The sequence below is a fragment of the Vulpes lagopus genome, chromosome 8, assembly GCF_018345385.1.
Source record: "Vulpes lagopus strain Blue_001 chromosome 8, ASM1834538v1, whole genome shotgun sequence".
Lineage (NCBI taxonomy): Eukaryota > Metazoa > Chordata > Mammalia > Carnivora > Canidae > Vulpes > Vulpes lagopus.
The window spans coordinates 106,125,535-106,148,423 of record NC_054831.1 but is presented as its reverse complement, the minus strand read 5'-3'; the positions used below and the strand labels follow the sequence as shown (position 1 = coordinate 106,148,423).

At 42.2% G+C, this 22,889-nt stretch overlaps 1 protein-coding gene across 15 annotated transcripts in view; it reads right to left on the bottom strand.

The window, feature by feature from the left end:
- Positions 1–22,889, bottom strand: part of ARHGEF28 (Rho guanine nucleotide exchange factor 28) — a 297,631-nt gene that overhangs the window by 8,481 nt on the left and 266,261 nt on the right. For 13 of the 15 annotated variants that reach the window (XM_041765582.1, XM_041765581.1, XM_041765584.1 and 10 more), the window contains 2 exons: positions 19,180–19,632; positions 17,677–17,977 (listed from right to left, as the gene is read on the bottom strand). In XM_041765582.1, coding sequence (XP_041621516.1) covers positions 17,677–17,977; positions 19,180–19,632 — 754 coding nt within the window. Of the gene's footprint in view, positions 1–1,396; positions 10,761–17,554; positions 17,978–19,179; positions 19,633–22,889 lie in introns of those variants that run through there. The other 2 variants (XM_041765583.1, XM_041765596.1) reach the window with 2 other exon arrangements.

Below are 22,889 nucleotides of genomic sequence, written 5' to 3'. Positions count from 1 at the left end.
GATCACAGAAGATAAAGGGACTGAGGACAAAGGATCTGTCACAGGAGGGATAGGAAGGGTGACACTTGCATAGCTGGCCTGGGAATGGGGACCTACGAGAAACAGGAGGCCAGAGGACCCTGGAAGGGAAATTTCAAGGAAGGAAAATGAAGCTGATAGATACCGGACATGTCGCGTGTGTGCAAACTACTATTGGTCAATAACTGAGTGGCGTCGGAGCTTTGAAGGAAGACATAGTGGAAGGAAGGAAAAATGTAAGCAAATGAAAATGGCAGATGGTTAAAGATTCAGTAAGATAGAAGAGAATAGTCAAAACCAGTGTTATTTTAAGTAGCTTCTGCACATCAGGTTGATTTTTTTCCATCTTGAAAGAGCTCAGCTCTCACAAATGTCTTTTTCCAATCCTAAAGGATCCACATACGACTGTAAATGATTTCTCTGAAAACTATTTCTCAAAGTACAAAACATATTGAACCCATTTGGAAAGAATAAATGTGTCTCCATGAATAAGACTCAATGCTTGAAATTCCAAAATCTGCTGTTAGGAAAAACACCTTTATAAATAGTCAACTCACCAAAGAGATAACCTAAAAAGCAAATAAATGCAATGATACTAAATCTCACTAGTAATTAGAAAAGTACAAATTGAAAGCATCATACCCATGATATTGGCAAAATTTAAGAGCCTAACAATACTGAGTTTTGGGAAAGTTCGGGGAAAACTGGAACTCTCATATATTGCTACTGAGAATTATGTAACTTTAGAGAGAAAACAGGAATACCCAGCAAAACCAAAGACATCTCTACCACTATTAGGTGTTATCATGTAAATAAATTCTCATTCATTTGCATAAGGCGAATGCATAAAAGGATGTTTACTGAGAATCATTTGCAGGGGGAAAACATTGGAAACACCCTAACTGCTCATTAGTGGGAGAATGAACATGCTGGTGTTTATTCCTATATTGGAATAGCATACAGCAGTTTAAAATGAACTATTTGAGCTATATGTATGAATATGCGCATTTAGTGAAAAAACTGGCTGCAGAAAGGCATACACATTATGTATTTACACAGAATATATATAAAAAAACAAAAAATATGTATTATTTATGCATACAGGCAGTGATAGCATAAAAACATACTATAAAAAAAAAACATACTATAGAAATGATATGCACCAAGGGCACCCGGGTGGCTCAGTAGTTGAGCATCTGCCTTCGGCCCAGGGTGTGACCCTGGGGTCCTGGGATCGAGTACTACATCGGGCTCCCTGCATGGAGCCTGCTTCTCCCTCTGCCTGGGTCTCTGCCTCTCTCTGTGTGTCTCATAAATAATAAAATCTTAAAAAAAAAAAGAAATGGTATGCACCAATTTTAAGATATTGGTTAACTCTAAGAAGGAAAAAAAAAGAAAAATGGGAGGGACATTATATCTAACATTCTAAAAAAAAAAAAAGGCAAAGATATCTGAGGCAAATATGGCAATGAGTTAACATTTGTTAAATGCACAATATACTTTTTCTATACATTTCTGTTTGAAATTTTTCATGATTAAAACTTGTACAACAAAAAATGCATCAAAATACACAGCAACCAATTACAATATGTGGCTTTTATTTGGATTCTGAGTAAAAAAGAACAGACTAGAAAAAGTACACACACACACACAAAACAATTTTGAACTTAAATACTGACTAGATATTGATATTATGGAATTCTTGCTAATTTCTCCCTTGGTGTGATAATAGTTTTAAAAGGAAGGCCTTATCTCTTAGAGAATTATACTGAGATATTCTAGATCAATAAATGTTTTCATACAAGTTCTAAGTACTGCTGCAAAATAAACCAGGTGTGGTGGCGGTGAAGCTTCTAGATGAAATGTGACTGGCCGTTCAGTTCCTCAGTTTCTCAAGTTGGGGAACGGTCACTAAGTGGCTGTCATACTCCTGCTTAATTATGTACATGTTTAAAATCGTCCACAATACAAACAGACCCAAAAAAGAAAAAGTCAAGCTCAATTTTTTAATCAAAGTGAAGCTATTCAAATCCTGGAGTCCTTGTTAAGAAACAGGAACAATTTTTTTAAAGCGCGGTGAATCAAATGGCAGGTAGGTCTCCAGCTCAGGGACACATCACCACGTTCACGGCACTGAGGTCCCCTGACAGACAGACACCTCGGATTCCCGAGAACCGTGCTCATTAGGCTGATTTCTGGAAACTGTCTGCTTCATGAGCCTATTCACACCCAAAGAGTCATGCCTCTCGTTTTGTGCGGGAAGAAGTGAATTCATTTTTCTGCTAGGTGAATAATGCAGGAACTCAACTTAGGAATTTTAATGCCATCAGCAAAGAGGGAGAGTTTGAATTTTAATGCCGCACTTACTTCTTACTGATGCAGGAGAGGGAAATCTGTTAGAGTTCTTAAGCATACAAGATCCAGTGCCTTTGATCAAATAGAAGAAGGTAAGCAATTAAATACATCCAAGCTAGTTCTAACTACATCTTAATGATCATATGATTGGACTTCAAAAAATTGGTATCCAATTCTTTAAAGGTTGACAAATGAGTGTTTTTTTTTCTTGATCAACTACAAAATTACATGATGTCAAACGACTTACATGCCTTTTCTGTTCTGAGAAATTGGTATTTACAGTTTTCATAGCAACATAAAGTTTTTTTCTTTTTTAGAAATGAGAAACATTATTTTTGTAATTCTATTTGTTTGAAATGACGTTTGCCAAGAAACCAAACTCCAAAATATATTTTCCAACTGCAGCTTTGAGTTTATGCCACTCAAAGATGATTATAATTTTAAAAGTACAACATAATATATAGAAAAAAGTGTTTTGTTCAGTGCAGATTTTCACACCCTTGGCATTCTTTTCACATTTGTTTGTTATCAGAGTCAAGATAACTATAGTACATTTCTGGAAATTAAACTTAAATATTTTTAGAAATTGTACAGTTAGAGAGGAAGGCAGTTTGCGGAACAGAGACAAAAATAAGGATATTACCAAAACAGCAATCAAAAGAAAACATACATACAACAGGATTAACTGCTCTATTCCTTGGAGCCATCCTTTCCCTCTAAAGGAGATTATTTTTAAATTGTCTTACGGATACTAATGTCACATGAAGCTACTCTAGCTGTTATATTTGTGCTCGTTGACATGTGACCTGTGACCAACACCGGAGCCTAAAGAAAGCTAATTTCCTTCGTTATCCAGCAGGTGACACGAATGCCCCCAAGGTTGCACTACACCCTCCTCCTCCTGGACAGAACTCTCTTCTCTAAACAACTCTTCTCAACAAGGAGCCACAGCTTTGCCACATAATCTAAGTGATCTTTAGTGGAATCAGCCACCAAGAACAAGGATCACGGAGAGGAGCCTCGGCTCTTCCCTTGGTGACCAGCAGCCCTCGTTCCTGACAGACGTCGGGGGGCCACTGAGCACGCCGTCCCATGGCCAACCACCAGAGCTGGAAGATGCCGGTGCAGAGAACTGTTATAAAGGCAAGACCTCCCGCTCAACGGCTCATGAGTACCGGCCACAGGTGAATGCACTTCACAGACGCTCCAGAGAGCTAGCTTCCCGGCGCGGAGGCCAGGACAGCTTCAGACAGGACACATCTTCCCCAAGCCTGGAGGGGTGGCCAGGATGTCGACAGAGAGAGGTGGCCTCGTGGGGAGGCACTCAGGTGGAATTTGCAACCCTTGCAAAGGGGAGAAGATGCTAGATGTGTAGAAAGGAGAGTTGTCACGTTTGGCTGAACTAGGAGTTTGTGCAAGTGAGTCCGGGCAGGGTCGGGGGAATGTGCTGAAAAAGTAGCCTCTGGAGGGTCTGGAAGGGAAATGTGAAGAGTTCTTGAGGAGCACGCCTGGCAACCACGGTGATGAGGACCCTCGAATGGTGGCCCATCAGTCTACACCCTTGGCTTTACACACCCCCTGCCCATCCCACCACTCTGCAACCAGAAGTAGCTCCCAGAGCAGAGGGCAGGGGAACTGTATTCCCATTTGCCCACCTGGACTGGAGCACGTTGAAGTCAATCGAGTTTCCATTCCTTTGATGGACATTTTTTTTTGTCAATTAGTAGAGAGGGTGTCAGAATGAAAACTGGTTTGAGGGGCGTCTGGGGGGCCCAGCTGGTTCAGCTCAGGTCATGATCTTAAGAGTCCCAGGATCGAGCCCCACATGGGGCTCCCTGCTCGTGGGGCGTCTGCTTCTCCTCCTCTTGCCTCTGCCCCTCCCTGCCATTCATGTCCTCTGACTCTCATATAAATAAATTAAATTTTTTTTTAAAAGAATGGCAACTGTTTTGAGCTTCTTATCCATTTGTTCTTCACTAAGCAGGCACTCAGTGCTTCGTGTGTGCTCTGCACTGGGCTGGACAGGAGGCGAAGTAAGGTGAACAGGACCTAGACTCAGCACCCAGGAAGTGTATAGGAAGTAGTTTTTGAAATACACTTTCTCTTTGAAAACTCTGTTTCTTCAAAGCTAAACAAGTACCTATTCTAGAAACAATTCTACTCCTAGGTATTTATACAAGAGGAATGAAAGCATAATTTACACACACACACACACACACCTTGTAGAGGAATGTTCACAGCTGCTTTATTCACAGTAGCCCCAAATGAGAAATAAGCCAGGTGTCCATCAGCAGAAGAATGGGTCACTGGTAAATTCATCTGCAAGATTACTCAGTAATAAAAGGATACCAATTACAGATTCATGCAATGCCATGGATGCATCTCAAAAACATGCTGAGTGAAAAACAACTGAATACAAGAAGGTACACGTGTCTGATTTCATTCCATTCTAGAATATGCAAATTAACGTATGTTGATGGAAAGCAGAAAAGCAGTTGCTTCTGGGGGTAGGGATTGGTTAGAAAGGGGTAGAAGGGAGCTTTCTGGAGGGATGGAAATATTCTGTGCCTTGATATACATTTTACCAAACAGACTGAATAGAATTAATATCTGAGCACTTCGGTGTCTGGGAATTATAACCCCAGCAAAATAAACTACATAAAGCATCCTAGAGTCTAAAGGGAAAACTGGTGCAAAATATAGCAGAAAGCAACGAAAGGGTATACTGGACACAGGATTACACAAGAGAGAGTCCTAGAGAGACAAAGAGGCTCTGGAAAGGCATCCAGAAGTAAGTGACCCTGGAGCTAGGTCTTGAAAGATGAGTAAGAGTTAACCAGTTTGGAAGAAAATGGTAGAAGAGAAGATATTCCTGCCAGAGAAAGCAGATGTACAAAAGTGGGGTTGGGAGGGTGGCTGGACCACAGGGTGAGAAAGGATGGAGAAGGAGAGGCAGCTAAGAGGCTAAAAGGCCAGACCTGGCCTCTAGGCCCAAACTCATCACCTCCTGTGCTTCTTCAGGGAGGACCCCCTTGGAGCAGGCAGTGCCTTTGAAAAGGCCCAAGGAAGTGAGCCCAGAAAATCACTAAGACTGGACACAAACCCTTATCCACAGGCCCAAGTGCTGACCTGGGGGCTAAACAAAACTCTTAAATTCATGTTGGATTTGGTTTTCAAAAGACAACCACCCACGTGGTAAATCATGTGGGGATGTGTCATCAGGATTTCAACCACTCCCAAGGGAGAAAACTGTATTTGAAGGGTGCGCTGCAGGCAATGGATTTATTTCAACATCCACTTACATCAGTGTTTGTTCTACTCTATTTAAAGGAAGAGTAGGCCTGCAAGATGCTGGGCTGGGGAGGAGGATGCTGTGCTTAGACACCAAGATTTGGGAAGCACCATTTTTGGATACACAAAAGCACAATAAAAGTTTTGAAAAAGCTGGGTAGTTGCAAAACCAGCATTTCCTCGATATTGTTATTATGAGAACGGTCTATCCTGTAACACCGAGTGACAGCCAGTAGAGCTGTGGAACGTACTTCGAGATGGGCCTTCTTGGGTAGAGCCCAAATGAGCTGTAAGTCAGGCCCCCAGAGCAACCACTTGGAAGTAGTCCAAGGGCTCAAGTCTTCACACGTATTTCTTAACGATATAAAACTTTCCTCATGCAAGGTGAACAAGTGATAACTCTGTTGAGTGCCGCTGGAGTTCCAGCTATTTTGTGTCTTGTCTTACGGAATCCTCTTACCACCTCCAAAGCAGATACTACCAGAAGTCCAATATGTAAGGAAACAAACACAGCAAGTCAACTTAAATAATACTGGCTTAAAATTTCGTAGGTAATAAATGGCAGAGCTGGAATATGAACCGAGGCATGATTTCCAACCCTTCTATCTTCACCACCATGCCAGTCAACCATCTCCACTGTACAAATATTAATCAAGGCCATTCCTTTGTGCGTTCATGTGTGCAATCATGCATTCAGATCCCTCACTTAAAAATGACGTGCTGATAAATTCATGTAAAGTTCATTACACTGGAAAAGACAATTTTTAGTCTATTTTGGCTAAAACTTGGTTTAAGAGATGGGAGAAGGTGGCTCCCTTATCTTCTTCTGACTTTTGAATAACAGGAGGATACCCTACCCTCCACTTTTATCTTAGGCACATAGCTGGTCTTGGTCATTCTGGCCAAAAATGGTATTGCCACGCAGGTTTCCACCCTAGTAGCTTTTCTGGGTCAGTACGGATTCAGTCATTGAATCAAGCCCCTCATGAAACACATTTTCTGTAATTTTCCTGAACTATAGAGTCTTCAAGTGGGCCAATGGACTCTCTAAAAAAACAAAAACAAATTCTGAAAATAATCATCTCTAAACAAAACAAAAACCTAAAAATCATCACCAATAACCATCACCTTATAAACTTGTAGAAATACTCTAAGTTTAAGAAAACATGTATTTTACCCATAAGCCCCCCCCCTTAATTTATAAAAATAAGGATTTCATTGTGTCCCCATGTGAGTCAGTGGGTATCTATCTTAAGTAGTAGGTAAGAGGTTGACTCTGACAAACATATCTGCAGTATCTATGTATCCACATATCTGCGTCTTTTATCTGACAAGCATAAAGTATTTTAATTTACTAGCAGCACCATTTGCAAAAATCCTTCCATACTCTTATCCCGAGGAATGACAACTTCTTGGGTAGGGTGATGTTCATGAGACTTCCCCCAATACTTCCTTTGCTCTGAGTCTCACAGACTGCAGTTTCGGGCTTTCTCCTTCCAGTTCATTAAGGCGCCTCTGAGCGGAGGAAGCTCACAGAAGGTGAATTTAGGATCTGATCTTTCACAATACTTTACTCTCAGGCTAGTTGATTAGCATTCAATAACAACAACAAAAAATTCATTTTCATGTGTGTAGATAGTTCAAGGGAATGCCCTAAAAGACAGGGAACAGCGCTGCCCCGACCTCTGTCACTGTTGTTGCATTCTGAAAAGGGGATGTGACTCCAGTCTGTGGTCCCCAAGGGGCATCAGTGTGCAACTGCACTTTCTCAACACAGGAGCCTAAATGCAAAATATGGCCTCATTACCACATGCCGACTAACAGACCATCACATTTTGGCCAAAATGTTTCTTACATTTTCTGCATCTGATCTATGTGCCAGTGAAGAGGAGTTTGCATATGCAAAACTCTGTGAGTGTATTTTAGAGCTCAGGCTTAACAGAAGCGTCAAGCATCTAAAAATACAGGATGAGCTCTACTTGTGTATAATCTATTATGCCAATCTGGATAATTTAACAAATAATCAAGAATAGTACAGCTTTGGGAGGAATAAATTTGTCAGGAGTCAGAAGTTTAACCTACTCATGGGAAGTAACAGAGCTCTGAAAACTTCAGTTTCTTAAAAGAGGGTTCAATTTTAATCAGCTGGGATATACATTAAGCTTCCATATTCTTGTTAGAAGAACATCCTCAAAACATAACCATATGGAAGCAAGTAAAAACAACACAATATACATACATCCAAGAGTTTAGGCTTACATAATCTTAAGAATGTTTAATAGTTCCATATTTACTATGCTAAAATAAGAAGAAGAAGAAGAAAAAAAACCCAGCAGAGCTAAACAGTTAACTGCAAGGGCACATCTGAAATGACAAGAATATAAGCTTAAGATCTTCACATACAGATTCCAAAAGTTTCTGGCAAAGTCAAGTATGTGAAGTCTCTGACTTGTAATATCACACCCTCCCAACTTCTACCATCTGCCTCTAGCAAATGTCAGTGTATTCCCAGGATGGAAACATGCTTCCTTTCTGAATCATTCCTACCGAGACTTGAAAAATACGGCCTACTGCAGTTGAGCATTATTGCCTTGAATTCAGGATAAAAACCGAAACCAGAGCCTCCTCCTTCAGTAATTCAGAAGAATCAAGACTTCCCTCGTCCAAATGACTAGTGTCTACACTGAAGGAGGCGAACGCTTAGGGACTCCTATACTGACAGCCCACTGAAGAGCCAAGCCGTCTTTGAGGAATGGGAACTAGAGAACTCACAAGCAACAAGAAAACACTGAAGCTTCCAAGGCCGTGTTGGAAAACAGAGCATTAAAATCACCTCCCCACTTGGGGTTTTTCACGAAGACGTCTTTCAGTGTGCAATTTCTGTTTTCTGTTGCTGGTGGGTTTATGAGACTCTCCAAGTGCAATACCCTTATTGCAGCGTTACAACATTTTGTATGATTAATTGATTGCAAATCACCGCATAGGGTGCCAAGATCACTGGTAGGAAGCAGGTCATTAAATAAAATTAAAACTCGGCCAGTGTTTTGCTTGTAAACGTTACTTCCAAAGCCTTACAGCACCATTCCTTACAAAATGGCCTCAATTCACCAGAGAAGCAGTGTCCTATATTTTTGGCCGATGATCCAAATATTCTATATTTAATCCAAACATCCAGTATGTTATGTTTTAGGAAGAAAAAGCTGTAGTGTAATGAAATTTGCACAAAGAGAGCTATGGAAAAGAGTCATCATGAAAATAATTAAATTTTGCACAGCCTTACTGTGAAATTGTTCTGTGAAAGGCCCAGAGTCCTATCCTGCATAACTGGAAACTTCATAAGATTACATTTTTCCTTAGGTAAATCTTCAAACCAAGCATTAACGTTTCAAATTAAATTGAATTAATATGTCACCCAGAAAGAGGATGGAGATCCTGGCTCCTTACCCAAGGAAGCTCAACAGTGATTTATCATGGCACATTAACATCTGCACAGATCAAAACTTGGGCCCCGGTTTTTTTTATTATCTGGCTCAAATCTGTGCAAAACAACAGGACAAGGCTTCTCCCCCTCAGCCAGCTGAGTCTGAGAATCGACCAGCAGAGAATATATAGGTGCCCTCCAGTTACTCTGGAGTAAAGCAAAGGGATATATTTCTTAAGACGCCATCGCACTTAATTTAAGATTGCTATTATCAATATGTGATCTTTCAGGCAATATTTTAAGTCTGACAAGTTAGAAGGTCAGGCCAGGGAAACTGGTTCACATTCTAGGAGCATATTTAACTAAACAAATAGTGTTTGTTTTGCCCAGGGAAATACACTAGACTGTTAAATACGATTTAGCCAAAGAAAAAGGGTTTAAGAAATTATTTCATTGATGTTGAGCTAACTGCCCACGTTTAATTTACTGGTGTTCGAGCTGCTGTATGGTTAAAAAAGAAATACCCCAGTGAACAGATAGGTTGACTGAGTTATTGATAAAACAATCAAATGCTAAATTGTTTATGTGCCATCTTCCTAAAATGATAGCAACGGATTTATTTCCACTTATTTAGAATAAACTAAAGCATTTTTTGAACACGTTGTAACTTCTTAAGTTTTCACTGGCCATACAAGGCTACATGGGGCTATATACACAATGTACTCAATGGAAAATTAGCTCACACAAAGAGGATCTACAGCAGTCTGTTAAATAGGACTGTACATCAGTAAACAAATTTATTTCGACATTTAATAAGGAAGAAAAGTTGGTTAAAGTTTGCTGCCTAGAATCCAGTAAGGGATTAAAGGCAAACAATCTTACAGTTACTCTGACATTTTAAGAATGCTGTATAGCATACGCCCATCTAATGTGATCTGGCACTCAGTGGGCCAGCTGGCCAGCCTTGTCTAGCCTGCCTGCATTGACCACCATCACACCCCATACAACTCTGTCGTTTCTCCACCTCTTTCCATGCCTCAGTGGAGTCAAGCTGCGGGGCTCAAACTCACAGGCGCTGTCATCTCTGCTAAAGAGTATGGACCTTGACTCCTTCACTCACGTCATAAATATTTATCGAATGTTCATTATACGCCAAACAGTGCGCTTGGTGCTTCTGACAGAGCGATCCACAAAGACGACGCATGTAGCTCCCCGCCTCCGCGAGGCCTACTCCGTATTGGGGCACACAGGCACTACACAAATTACTACACATGTAATTAATCCAAATTATGGTAGGTGCTAATAAGACGTACTTCCTGGTAATTCTGAACCTTGATGTGTATCAGTTTATCTAGGACTAATGAGAACTGATTGACTCGGTAACCAAACTCAGAAGGAGACTAAGGTCATAAACCAGAGCATAATTTTTAATTTTTAAAGTAAGGAATGATTCAAACTGAAATACCGATGGCCATTCTCAACATTTTTTTTCTAGCTGAAAAACCTGCTCAGGGGACTCGAGGATGACGGCAAGATCTCCCGGGGATGTACGGACGTAACGCAACCATCTACATAATGCAACCAATGGCAGTTGGAAGTTCTGCAGATTCGGAAGCTCTCTATCCCAAGCTGAGATGGTCAAGTCTGGTCGCCAAAACATTTCTGACGAATGGCTCTGAAAACATAGATGACTGATGTAAATTCTTCCTGTATGGAGAGGAACAGAGGGAGCTAAATGCTGTGCCGCTGAGACTGCCTCCCAGGGCAGTCGTGGTGACACAACCACCAACATCTCCTCTCAGACCAATACAGAAAGATAGTCACCCTTTATATTATAATAGATTTTCACTTTGAATTAAAAAAAAAATCCCCAATTTACTTTAGTTTTTTTTTATCCCCCCCAGATCTCTATCTTATTGGCTTTAGAGACATTTAGGAGACACATCTTTATCAGTACACCACTCCTGAATCACAACCAGGATCAGTTACTTCCAGAAGGTAGGAAGGAAGCAGACATTCCCTGGATCCCAAGACATGCCAGACATTTTTTCCCCCTTTGAACTCTGTTAACACTTCTTTCCAATTTGTACAGATGGGGAATTAAGGCTTAGGAATCATGCAGCTGTAGGAGCCAGAGTTAGTATTTGGACGAAGGTTCTCAAACATCAGGGCCAGCACTCCAGGGAGGCAGTGTAGGGACAGGTGACAGGCTAGCTGCTTTGGAATCACCTAAGGAGCATGTAGATACACAGATTTGCAGGCCCCAGCCATGTCCTGCCAAATGAGAATCTCTGAACACAGGAGTTCATACCCTTATTGCATTTTTCCAGAAGCCCTGAGGCATGGCCAGCTAGAGTACCCATGGCACCTTAATTCCCTCTAGCCTCGGGGTTATAGGGTAGCCTTCCATGACACAATCACAAGAGTCTGGATCTGGCGTTGGGGGTGGGGGAGGATCTCTCCAAGTTCTAAGCCAGTGGCTTTAAAAATTCCATCCATTCAGGCAGCCCTGGTGGCTCAGCAGTTTAGCGCTGACTTGGGCCCAGGGCATGATCCTGGGGTCCCGGGATCGGGCTGTGCATCGGGCTCCCTGCATGGGGGCCTGCTTCTCCCTCTGTCTGGGTCCCTGCCTCTCTCTCTGTGTCTCTCATGAATAAAAATAATAAAATCTTTTTAAAAAAAACTCCATCCATTCAACTCTATTTTTCTAAATTCATCTTTTTTCCAGGGACTCCACCAAAAGTAAAAGAGAAAAAGTTGCCTTATTTGAGAAACCCAGTGACAGTGACTGCCATGTCACAGGACCTCTGTAAAGAACAAACAAGACCTTATAATCAAATGTGTTTTTAAATGGCGAGAAGTACTATCTACTATTTCATGATTAATTCAAACAAATGTGAATTGGGATAAAATTTCCAAACCAGGAGGAATATAACTTTCTCAACTTAAGTGGATAACAAAACAAAGCAAATGCCCCCTACCACCAAATTGCTTGTTTTTGTTTTTTTTTTATAAACTTTTACTGTAACACAGCCAATCTCATTCTTCACACTTTGTCCGTGGCTGCTTTTGAGGTATAATGGCAGAGCTGACCATATGCGACAAAGATCTGATGGCCTGGAAAGATGAAAACATTCACTCTGCGGTCCTTTAGGAAAAAGTCTGCCACCCATTGAGCCAGATGGTGGTGTTCCTCTTAGGTAGACATAAGTTAACAGTCCTCGGTGGAACACTTCACATTTTAAGCAAACCTTGCAGAATTGGAACCTCCCTTGCCGGACAGACATGGAGGTGAGAAAGGAGTCCCAGATTCTGATCTGTGGAAGGGAAGATGCTTCCCTCCCCAGTTTTGGATTGTTGTCCCATGAGTCAATGTGACTGCTAGGAATACCCCTTATCGTTCAGGTATGTTCGGTACATAAATGGTTATGAACTTCCCTTTCAAACCCAGCCTTAATCACTCCAAGAATAAAGCCACACTGTACTAGAAAGGTCAAATGGGTAGTTCATAGACCACATATGTGTATGTACATTTATGCATATATTTACATGAATATATATTTTGTTTTGTTTTGAGCTAAGGATGACTCAAGGCCAGCCCTAACCTCTGGAATCATTCATACCGAATGGACTCTCACTTCAGCAGCTTGTTGAGACCAAATTGGAACCCAGGGTGGGAACGAACAGGCAACCACATGGCTGGCTGGCTGCCTCTGAATCCACCCACCTGCTGGTTTTACTCTCTTGCTGTGTACTGGGCTCTGTGTGCTAAGGCGGGATGGCCCCGGCCCAGTTGGCTCACACAGTCAACCTGCCCCCAGAGAACTATGCAATCAGGAAGTTGGCAGTCAGCACTGGGGGCTCACCAGGCCCTACAAGCAAATGGCATGTTTTCCTTTCCTGGTACAAAATCTGCAAAAGGCGAAAGTCAATCATCTACATTTGTCAGTGAGAAAGATTAAAATTAAGCCTCTGAGCCCAATTCTTTCTAGTCTTGCCATGACGTGGATTACCGAGAGCAAGTAGTACTATGATTTCCTTAAAAATGTTCCCAAAGTGATAGTCAAAATTCCATAGGAAAAAGAGTTGCCCAGTTACTTCCCAATAGATATATCTGGACAGCAAGTTGATGTCATAGTGAATGTTCTCAACCTTTCAGTATTTAGTTCATTTAAGCAACTCAAAATAAGGCATCTAATATCCCTCCCATTTGGAGAGAGCTCAAAATTATCAAGGCTCCTCAATTAGGGCCTAGATTTGGAAGTAAGACCTAACGAATCTACAGACTCAGTCTGTTCCACCCCACTCTCTGTGTGTTGACACACAGGATTGATAACATATCAATAAGCAGATACAGATTATTTATCACTATTCTAAAAGTTCAGCTCACTTCCCTAACGAAGCAAGAAAGACTTGCAATGTAGTTAAATTACAGTTCAACTTTGGCACATTAAAAAAATTTAAAGCTTTCATGATTTTATCCTGTGTTAAGGGCTAAACTTTGTCCCCTGCCAAATGCATATATTCGACTCCTAATCCCCATTACCTCAAAATGTTTTTGGAGATAGAGCCTTCAAAGAGGTGACGAAGTGAGGTCATTAGGGTGGACCCTAGCCCAACATGAATGGTGTCCTTACAAGAAGAGGGTGTTAGGGGGACACCTGGGTGGCTCAGTGTGGAGCATCTGCCTTCAGCTCAGGGCGTGACCCCAGGGTCCTGGGATTGAGTCCCCCACCGGGCTCCCCGCAGGGAGCCTGCTTCTCCCTCTGCCTGGGTCTCTGACTCTGTCTCTCATGAATAAACAAATAAATCTTAAAAAAAAAAAAAAAAAAAGAGGGTATTAGGACACAGATGGGGAAAGCCGATGCAAAGACAGGGAGAAGACCACCGTCTACAAACCAAGGGGAGAGTCCCTCGGCAAAACCAACCCTGCCAACACCTTTATCTCAAGACTTGCAGCTTCTAGAACTGCGAGGAAATAAATTTCTGTTGTTAAATCCTCCCAGTCTGTGGTCCTTTATTATGGCAGCCCCAGGAAACTAATACATCCCTGTTTTCAAATACACTTTGTTCTTGATGTTTATGGTATCCAAGGCCAGTTTCACTTTTGTGAGAAATTGCCTGAAGGTCCTTGGCAAAGCTTCCTTCTACACAGATTACACAAATAAGGTGCCCATTCCTGAATTATGGAATATTTTTAAAACATTAGAAATCACCATATAGTCACTGCTTAAAAACTGTTACTTAAATACTAACTATACTGTGGCTTTTTATTTGGAAATTTTCTATTTTCTTTCCATATGTAAAAAACATGTCAATGAAATTTTAACACAGCTGTCTGTATTTAAAAAAAAAAACACACTGCCAAGATGAAATATTCTGAATACAATGCCTTGAATTTGGACAATATTTTGATGGGCACCAAATCCTAATATGTACTAAAGGGAAACACTCAACACTCTTTTGGAATCCAAACTTAATAAAATTATTCTCCTGCCAATAGCTACATGACTAACACATAAAATTTGGCTCTTGATTTAAATTTTATCATATGCATGGCAAAACCATAATGCTTTAACTACTTTGAAGAGGAACTTTTTAGGCAACCTTCAAATATTGAGGTACAGATAAAAAAAAATGTAACTGAAAAGGGAGACTAAGAAGATTTCAGACTCATTTCCACACCATAAAGTGTCTTGTCTGGTGTTTAAAGGAAAGGTCATATACAGACTAGTGAACTGTACAAACAGTTCCATAATTCTAAAGCTAAGAGGGCGAGAAAAAAAATCACAAAAACAAAGTATTTGTTTTGCTTTTAAGAAGAGTAATAAAGCTGAGCATTTCATGGGTCCAGTTACTTTGCAATTGTCCTACAGGGACTATACTGTTTAAAGAAATTCAAATTTTCTGTAGTCTTGTGGTCTTGGAGTCCATACCCCTCAGAGAAGTACAGATTAAATTCTCAAAATCAACCCTCTCTTTCACCGGAAATAAAATCAAACACCAGTTGGGATTTAATGTGCAAACACCCAAGATCTGTGTTCATGAAGCAACTTCCGAAAGTGAAGAGTAGAGTTCTTTAAAGTGCTACCTTGGGATCCCTGGGTGGCTCAGCGGTTTAGCGCCTGCCTTCGGCCCAGGGCATGATCCTGGAGTCCCAGGATCGAGTCCCGCGTCGGGCTCCGTGCATGGAGCCTGCATCTCCCTCTGCCTGGGTCTCTGCCCCCGCCCCCGTCTCTCATGAATAAATAAAATCTTAAAAAAAAAAGAGCTTCCCTATCTTGTTAAAGAAATATAAAAAATATAAAGTGCTACCTTAAAAAATATCTACAAATGACATGGGGTGATTCTTAGGTGACATAAGACAGAAAAGTTCTATTTCAGAGAACGCGCCTTACAGGGGGGAAAAGTGGAGCAAAAGGGTATTCAGGCTGAAGGATGCTCAGAAGCCATGCAAGCCAAGGCCACCAGAGTCCCGAGTCTTTAGAAATACCTTCCAAAGGGCAGCCCTCCGGGAGGGAGGCAGGGGCAGAGAGTAAGAGCAGGGCACTTGACGAGATGAGCACTGGGTGTTATTCTGTATGTTGGCAAATTGAACACCAATAAAAAATAAATTTATTATTAAAAAAATAAATAAAATAAAAGCTGTGAAGGCCCCAGAGCAGTTTGAGCGCCTGCATCCCCGACAACCCTCTGAAGGCGCAGGCCCACTTGCACTCCCCTTCCCTTTCACCTCCCCATCTCCTTCTAGCCTCTCCTCCAGAAACTGGCTGCTCACGTTTAGAGCAAACAAACACAAACAGGGTTTTCGGACTAGCTGCCAACCTCCCGCGCTCACCGGCGCACGTTGCGTCCTGATCTAATCCCTACTTACACACACCAGGATGTTCCTGGGAGGTTTAGGCCAAAGTCGATTTTCCTCGCCTCTGCCAATGTCCTCAGTGTCCTTGGCCTACACTGGACACACAATAACTGAAGCGTAAGTACATTTTCCCAGCGTTTCCCTTGGCGGTCTCTAATTTCTTACATGTGGCGAGACTGGTTTTGGATAGAATCACTGTTTATTTCCTTAGTACGTTTTCTATCTCCTGCAAGAGTGCTGCCAAATGCTTAAAAGCTTTATACTTTGAAGCACAATAGAAGAAGATGGGAGATATACAAAAAGAGGGAGGTGGTTCTTTTAAACAAAAGCTGAATGTGTGGTTTAGCTCAAACTGAGTTTTTGAATTCTACCAAAGCCAGTATGCAAAACCACATGGACGAAAACATTAAAAAAAAAAAAAAGAAAGAAACAACAAAAAACCCCCACTGTAAATACCAGCTTAATGAATTAACACAGCAAAGCAACACGTACCTAGAAAAAGCCTTCTACAGTGTGGTCTCCACAGTACTAAAGTTGCAAGATAATAAAAGGGTTGCGTTCTCTAAATTTTGCTTTTTCTTAAAAAAAAAAAATCTTGATGAGCCATCCCATTTTATTATTTTTTTAATTGAAGGATTATTTGAAATGATGCTTTGAAGAGTCATTTCATTCTCTCCTATGTGCTGACAAGACGTAAGAACATTAACCGCAGGGACTAAGTAACGCAAAGAATCATCCACTACCAAGAATTCACATCTTTTAGATCAGTCATATATCAACTCTCAGGCAATGTCAGAATTACCGCTCCCTAATCCGGAGAAACTGAGTACCCTTCAAAACTTTCTGTTGCTAAAAGATCATCCCAGTGACCAACGAAGACTATATATGAAGCATGGAAACAAATCTGCGTCAAGTTCCGAAGAGCTCTATACTACGGCTTGTTTTATGTTTCTGAAAGATTTTGCTGTCAGTGATTTATTTCACATCCATGTGGCCGGCCATTTGTTTATTCTATTGCATGCCATCTGTTTTTCGGTAGAGAGGTTTCAAGTTCTTCTCATTCCCTACTTCATATCCCACAGAAAACAATTTATAATAGACATAGATTTAAATCACTTAGATTCATGTGGCCTTGGTAACTGGAGCTGCCTTTCATTTATATTTGGCAAATGCTTTAATGGGATTAGCAAATTGGGTTATTATGAGGTACTTATGGAGACACAACACCTTTTTTTGTTTGTTTTTACCATGACAAATGATGTTAATGGCTTCACGTTGGGGTGTGTAATAGCAGGAGAGCTTCACCAACATTAAAGGAAATTGCCCTGATAGACAATAAAGTCCTACCATAAATCCTGTCTCTATCCTTTATTTCTGAGAGCCAACGAGTACGCGTCAGAATGCAGTAGAGTCTACAAAAAGGAATAACCTTCCCTTAAAACTGAAGCAATTTGATATTTATCATTTAACCCACAGATTAACCCACAGAAAACCCCATCTGGTTCTTATATCTTGGTGGCACCCCCAAACCCTCTAACCACGTTTTCTGACTTTCCTAGAAGACGGCCCCAGACTTCACCGAAGAACTTGATGCCACAAACTCCAGCTCACGAGAACCGATTTATTCCCATTCTAGGACTCGCTTTGATTTGCTCCGAAGAAGAGCCAACCATTCAGAGAAACAGCTTCTTGCTGAAACTACACAGATGATGCGTAAAGTGTTAATTACCATTTTTACAAGAATCCTTGCTGCTTTCATGGAGAGGGGGTATCTGATGACAGGACCCAGCGGCTGTCCACAGTTCGTGGTTGACATCCAAGGGCTGAGAAATGTCCAACTGGAGGTCTACGGGACTTTCACTAGTCCTTACCAAGTCCGAATTAGCTATATTCTGGGGATAAGTGGCTTCCTGGTGGACACCTGATGGAGTTGATTTGTGGTAAGTGTTAAGTGACATTTGTACTAAAGCTTCATTAATGAAGAATGAATTTTCATGACACAAGCTCTCGGATCGACTAAGTTCCATCACCTGTGTAAGAAAATACAGAAAAAAAATACAATAATTTCTCCAGCCACTTGTGTCAGTTTTATAAAGTATTTGTTTCTAATAGTTTCAGCAATCAAGATTTCTAATAAGACTATCATACTCCTCCCCTTCTAATGAGCTAGCACCAAAACTTCAACTCGCTGTGTCTAGCTTATCTTTAAAAACAAAACAAAAGCCATAAAAGAAAACCACCCCAAAACCTAGGAGTCGTGCTCTCTACCACTAAAGTGTTTCCACTTTGAAAGCAGCATTTTCATTTTTGCTACATAAAATGCTGAAAATACAGGCATGAGGTATTTGCAATAAATGAAATTTAGCCAACTCGAAAGGAAAATCTGATACAACGCAGATCTTCCTTATCATCTTATCAAGTTTTACAACTTTACGTGTTATCAGGAAAAAGCATCTATGTGCTCAGAGCGCAGCAAAGTAAACTCCTGGGGTGCGTGGAACTGTCTGTCAAACGTGAAAAGAAGGGATACAAGTGGAATACAATCTTTAGAAAGGTTTTAATGTCCCGCCCGGCCTCTAACTAGGACACTCATGTTAACTATGGTTAGTTAACAGAGTAGGGTTGTACTTGCTAAATTCAGTACCTACAGATGCACATTAACAGCTCATTGACCTGGGACACCTGGGTGGCTGGATGGTTGAGCATCTGCCTATGGCCCAGGTCGTGACCCCAGGGTCCCGGGTCGAGTCCCACATCGGGCTCCCTGCATGGAGCCTGCTTCTCCCTCTGCCTGTGTCTCTGCCTCTCTCTGTGTGTCTCTCGTGGATAATAAATAAAATCTTTAAAAAAAAATTGCTCATTGACCTGCCAAAGGGTACGCGTATCCCAAACTGACGACTGGCACAAGTGAAGCCGTCGCCCCTCTGGTGCGAGAGAGGCGTGCTCGCAGGGAGGCAGCCGGGCCTCGCTGGAGGTCGCCCCCGCCCCCCCCGCGCCCCGTCACTTGGGGCAGGGCCTCCGGGTGCAGCCAGCCCCTGACCCAGCAGACCCAGCTTCCTAACCCCTTTCCTTGCCCCCTGCAAGTAAGATGCATGCACTGGTGACGGCCGGGTCCAGGTCGGGCCGCGCACACGGGGGGCGGGGGGGGGGGGGCGCCTGGTAGTGGCACGAAGGCGCGTGCCGGGCGGCGTCCCCAGCTGTCCCTGGCTGTCCCCGAGGCATCCGGCCGTACCTCACTGCTGCCTGGAGGCAAGGCCGCGGGCAGGCTGCTCTGGCGCCCGGGCCTCGGGCCACGCAGCAGGCTGTGCTGGGCGCGCGTGCGGGCCCTCGCCCTCTCCACCAGGCGCTGGCCCTCCCGTAGCCGCTCCAGGTCCTGCCGGTGCTCCCGCAGCTGCCGGTCCAGCTCCCCGCGGGCCCTGAGCAGCAGCTCCTCACGGCCGCGGCAGCCCTGCTCACGCTCCCGCAGCCGGCAGGCCCTGGCCTCCTGCTCGCGCTGCTGCTGCTCCCAGGCGCGCTGGCCACGCCGCCGCTCCTGCTGCAGCTGCCACTGGAGCCTGGGCAGGGCGGCCAGCTCCTCCCGCTGCCTCGCCAGCTCGCCGTGCTCCTCTTGGGACGCTGGCTGGCCGGCCTGCTGCAGCAACAGCCTGTGCACCTGGATGTGGCTGTCCTGGATGGTCAGCGCGGCCTGCGGGGCGAGAGGGACACCACCGTGGCTGTGGGGCCACCCCCGGACGCCCCCCCCGCGGGACCGGATGGGTGCCGCTGGGTGGCTCTGTCCTCCTCCTCCTCGGGGATCTCCAGAGGCTGGTCTCGGCCCTCTGGCTGCGCTCAGCCCCGTTCCCTAGGATGCCTTCCCAGTGTGGCTCGGGAGTGACTATATAAAAGCAACACTCATCCCCTCTTTTGGAAATGTGGGGTTTTTTCTTTTGCTGGTTGTTGTGTAATATCTAAGCAGGTCTTTTGAATAAGAATTCAGTACATAAATTCACAAGACTGCATTCCTCTCCCATGTCTCATTCTCTGAGGTCTCTCCACTCAATAATTCATGAGAACTTAAGATTCTACATAAGCTTGGTAGTATCCTTTCTTGGAGTCCCAAACCAGAAATTACTTAAGCTACATCACATACACAAAAACATAAGAATAACAGTCAACCACTTGGAGACTTTTGGTAAATAATCTTTTTATAATATAATACCCAAGGATAGCCGTTAATTTCCTACTTAGGAGATATGTAAGTGGTAAAGTGATCTTGTTACTGCTATTTCTTTGTATCATAGCAGGAAGGTCATACATAAAATCCTAAGCTGAAATTCATTTGTTTAATAGATTGCTAACAGGAGGCTGGAATGATTAAGGGAACATAGATACTCTAAAGCCCAGAGGACATTACCAACCAGATTAAAAAAACATTTGGAGTTACGGTATCTGCCTATGAAAAGTTTGGCAGCATCATAGGAAATAATTGCCAAGATTTGGAAGGAGTCCACAAAACCAAAAAAAAAAAAAAAAAAAAAAAAATCTCTGTGAATGCCCTTGGAAGCTTTTCATTTTGTAGGTTCCCATTTGAAGCACAAAGATGCACAAAAGGGACAAATTAAAAATGGCCACATACTGGGTATGTATGTGCGTTTGGACTCGTTATGAGAAATTATTACTCTCCTAGGGATAAATTCACATTTTTCTTTCCTCAGAATTTTAAAAACTATCCATGTAACAGATGCTGGGAAGATGGGGATTTCCCTAGTAGTTCTTTGTTAGATCAACAGTTCCCTGTATTTCTGAAGGTTAAAGAACTCAAGCAAATTTTAAATTGGTACTTGTCATGGAATAAAATACCAAAACGTATTTGTGGGAGCCTCTTGAAATAAAATTCCTGTCTTTAAATTTGAAAACTTACTTTTAGAAGTTTCAAAATCCACATGAATTAAGGTCTTTAAGCAGTTATGGAGAACAGTGACTATCATTGGGAATAGATACTAATTATCTTTAAATATGAAATAATTGGCACATAAATAATAAACCATTCAGGACTCTGACTTGGCTAGAGCAAACTGTAGACTAAACATTTATTAATTCTAATAAGTTTCAAGGGCGTTGGTACAGCAAAACAAACAAAAATCCAGCATTCTGTATACCAAAACTACCATGGGAAAAGACAACACTCATGAAAAGTTTACAAGAGGCCAATCAAGTGCCACCACGAAGCATTCTTCATGTCTACCTAACATGTGAGATGAGACCGCACAGACACGGACTCAAGATCGGATATTCATTTCCACACTTACCCTTGGTACTTATATTTAGGAAAGAGAATGGCACTTGCTTTTCAAATTTAGGAAAACTCACAATTTGCTCTCTCAACTTTTGTCTTCTCCTTTCCACCTTCCCCATACACCTCATCTCTATCTCTGCTCTCCTCATACAGGGATCAAATTTCATTTTCATCTGATTTGAAAATGCTTATGTAAAAACTGTAGTCGTGCATAAGAGATTCAGCTTCATTCATTCCTGATCAAAACTCTTCAGAGTGTAGGCATAGAGAGAACATTCCTCAGCATTTTAAAAGCCATCTATGAAAAGCCTACAGCAAATAGCATTCATTCTCAATGGGGAAACACTGAGAGCCTTTCCCCTAAGATCAGGAACAAGACAGGGATGTCCACTCTCACCACTGCTATTCAACATAGTACTGCAAGTCCTAGCCTCAGCAATCAGGCAACAAAAAGAAATAAAAGGAATTCAAATTGGCAAAGAAGAAGTCAAGCTCTCCGTCTTCACAGATGATATGATACTGTACATAGAAAACCCAAAAGCCTCCACCCCAAGATTGCTAGAACTCATACAGCAATTTGGCAGTGTGGCAGGATACAAAATCAATGCCCAGAAGTCAGTGGAATTTCTATACACTAACAATGAGACTGAAGAAAGAGAAATTAAGGAGTCAATCCCATTTACAATTGCACCCAAAAGCATAAGATACCCAGGAATTAACCTAACCAAAGAGGTGAAGGATCTATACCCTAAAAACTACAGAACACTTCTGAAAGAAATGGAGAAGACAAAAGAGATGGAAAAATATTCCATGCTCATGGATTGGAGGAATATTGTGAAAATGTCCATGCTACCCAGGGTAATGTACACATTCAGTGCAATCCCTATCAAAATACCATGGACTTTCTTCAGAGAGTTGGAACAAATCATCCTAAGATTTGTGTGGAATCAGAAAAGACCCCGAGTAGCCAGGGGAATATTGAAAAAGAAAACCAGATCTGGGGGCATCACAATGCCGGATTTCAGGTTGTACTACAAAGCTGTGGTCATCAAGACAGTGTGGTCCTGGCACAAACACAGACACAGAGATCAATGGAACAGAATAGAGAATCCAGAAGTGGACCCTCAACTCTATGGTCAACTAATATTCGACAAAGCAGGAAAGACCATCCACTGGATAAAGGACAGTCTCTTCAATAAATGGTGCAGGGAAAATTGGACAACCACATGTAGAAGAATGAAACTAGACCATTCTCTGACACCAGACACAAAGATACACTCAAAATGGATGAAAGATCTAAATGTGAGACAAGAGTCCATCAAAATCCTAGAGGAGAACACAGGTAACACCCATTTTGAACTCGGCCACAGCAACTTCTTGCAAGATACATCCATGAAGGCAAGAGAAACAAAAGGAAAAATGAACTATTGGGACTTCATCAGGATAAAAAGCTTTTGACAGCAAAAGAAACAGTCAACAAAACTACAAGACAACCTACAGATGGGAGAAGATATGTGCAAATGACGTATCAGATAAAGGGCTAGTTTCCAAGATCTATAAAGAACTTATGAAACTCAACAGCAAAGAAACAAACAATCCAATCATGAAATGGGCAGAAGACATGAACAGAAATCTCACGGAGGAAGACACAGACATGGCCAACAAGC